Source organism: Arachis duranensis, chromosome 3, assembly GCF_000817695.3.
Source record: "Arachis duranensis cultivar V14167 chromosome 3, aradu.V14167.gnm2.J7QH, whole genome shotgun sequence".
In the NCBI taxonomy this organism is placed as follows: Eukaryota; Viridiplantae; Streptophyta; class Magnoliopsida; order Fabales; family Fabaceae; genus Arachis; species Arachis duranensis.
The window spans coordinates 124,249,667-124,250,751 of record NC_029774.3 but is presented as its reverse complement, the minus strand read 5'-3'; the positions used below and the strand labels follow the sequence as shown (position 1 = coordinate 124,250,751).

General features: G+C 31.7%; 1 protein-coding gene across 1 annotated transcript in view; it reads left to right on the top strand.

Annotated features, from left to right (window-relative positions):
- The window catches only part of LOC107481151 (ATP-dependent 6-phosphofructokinase 5, chloroplastic), a 4,775-nt gene extending 3,899 nt beyond the window's left edge, over positions 1 to 876 (top strand). Inside the window, exon 13 of the mRNA XM_016101367.3 lies at positions 141 to 876. Within this exon, the coding sequence (XP_015956853.1) occupies positions 141 to 308 (168 nt within the window). The 3' untranslated portion in view covers positions 309 to 876. The remainder of the gene's footprint in view (positions 1 to 140) is intronic.
- The last annotated feature ends 209 nt before the right edge of the window (positions 877 to 1,085 follow it).

Here is a 1,085-nt window from a genome sequence, read left to right as displayed (position 1 = left end):
CTTGTATATGTATATATTTGAGTTAGAATGACAGCAAAATGACTTGAACTTATGACCTCCTGCAAATTATGTACGAGCTCATTTAGACATCCTTTTCGTTAATATCTATGTTATATTGATTCATAGTATTTGCATTTCAGGTTCATGGTGCTTTTGCAGGATATAGCGGCATTACAGTAGGCTTATGTAACACACACTATGCTTACTTTCCTATCCCAGAAGTTATATCTCATCCCAGGTTGGTTGATCCCAACAGTCGAATGTGGCATCGTTGCTTAACTTCAACGTGCCAACCCGACTTCATTTGATTACTTAATGTTGAGTAAACCCGAGGCTTGTAAATTCAAGCTTCCCAAGATTATATCATAGCTAGGAAAAAATTTCAAGCGAGCAGACATTTTCGAAAATAATAGGAAGGGAGGCATTTCCCTCTTTTTTGTATAGCATAGCATGGCAACTGAATAATACCTTTGCCACCAAATTGAACTCTAGGTAAAATTTGATTAGAGGAACCACCAAGCACTCTGTGCTTGAATTTTGATTTTTTTGTAAGATCTGTTTAGCTGATATCAAGGGCCAAATTTAATGAGCTGTTGTATGTTTGAAATCTAGATCTGCAGTATTTTGGATAAATAATAAATTTTATGGCTGATGTTGCTTGTAAAGCATATTACGTACCCCAGATTAATGGGAAATTGTTTGGATTGTGTTCATATTCTCTTATTTTCGGCACATTATAGAGAGAAAAAGATTTCTCCATAGAAATGGGACAGTAGATTGATGTACAGAGGAGAGGGGAAAAAAAAGAGGGGGTAAAATGCATGAAATGTATCTCTGGTTATTGACCCTAATGGAAATAGGTGTGTTTGGTTTGTATTTTATTTATTTTTTGTTGTAAAATAAAAGATATATTAAATATAAAATAAAGATGTATTAATATACGATTCTAGCATTAAAATAATTAGTTCAATAATGATTTGTATATATATAATAATATTATATGTTGTAATGTGTATATATATATAAAGATAGAAAAGAGTATAAAAAGTAAAGAGAGAGAGAATTGCATAAATATATATATATAT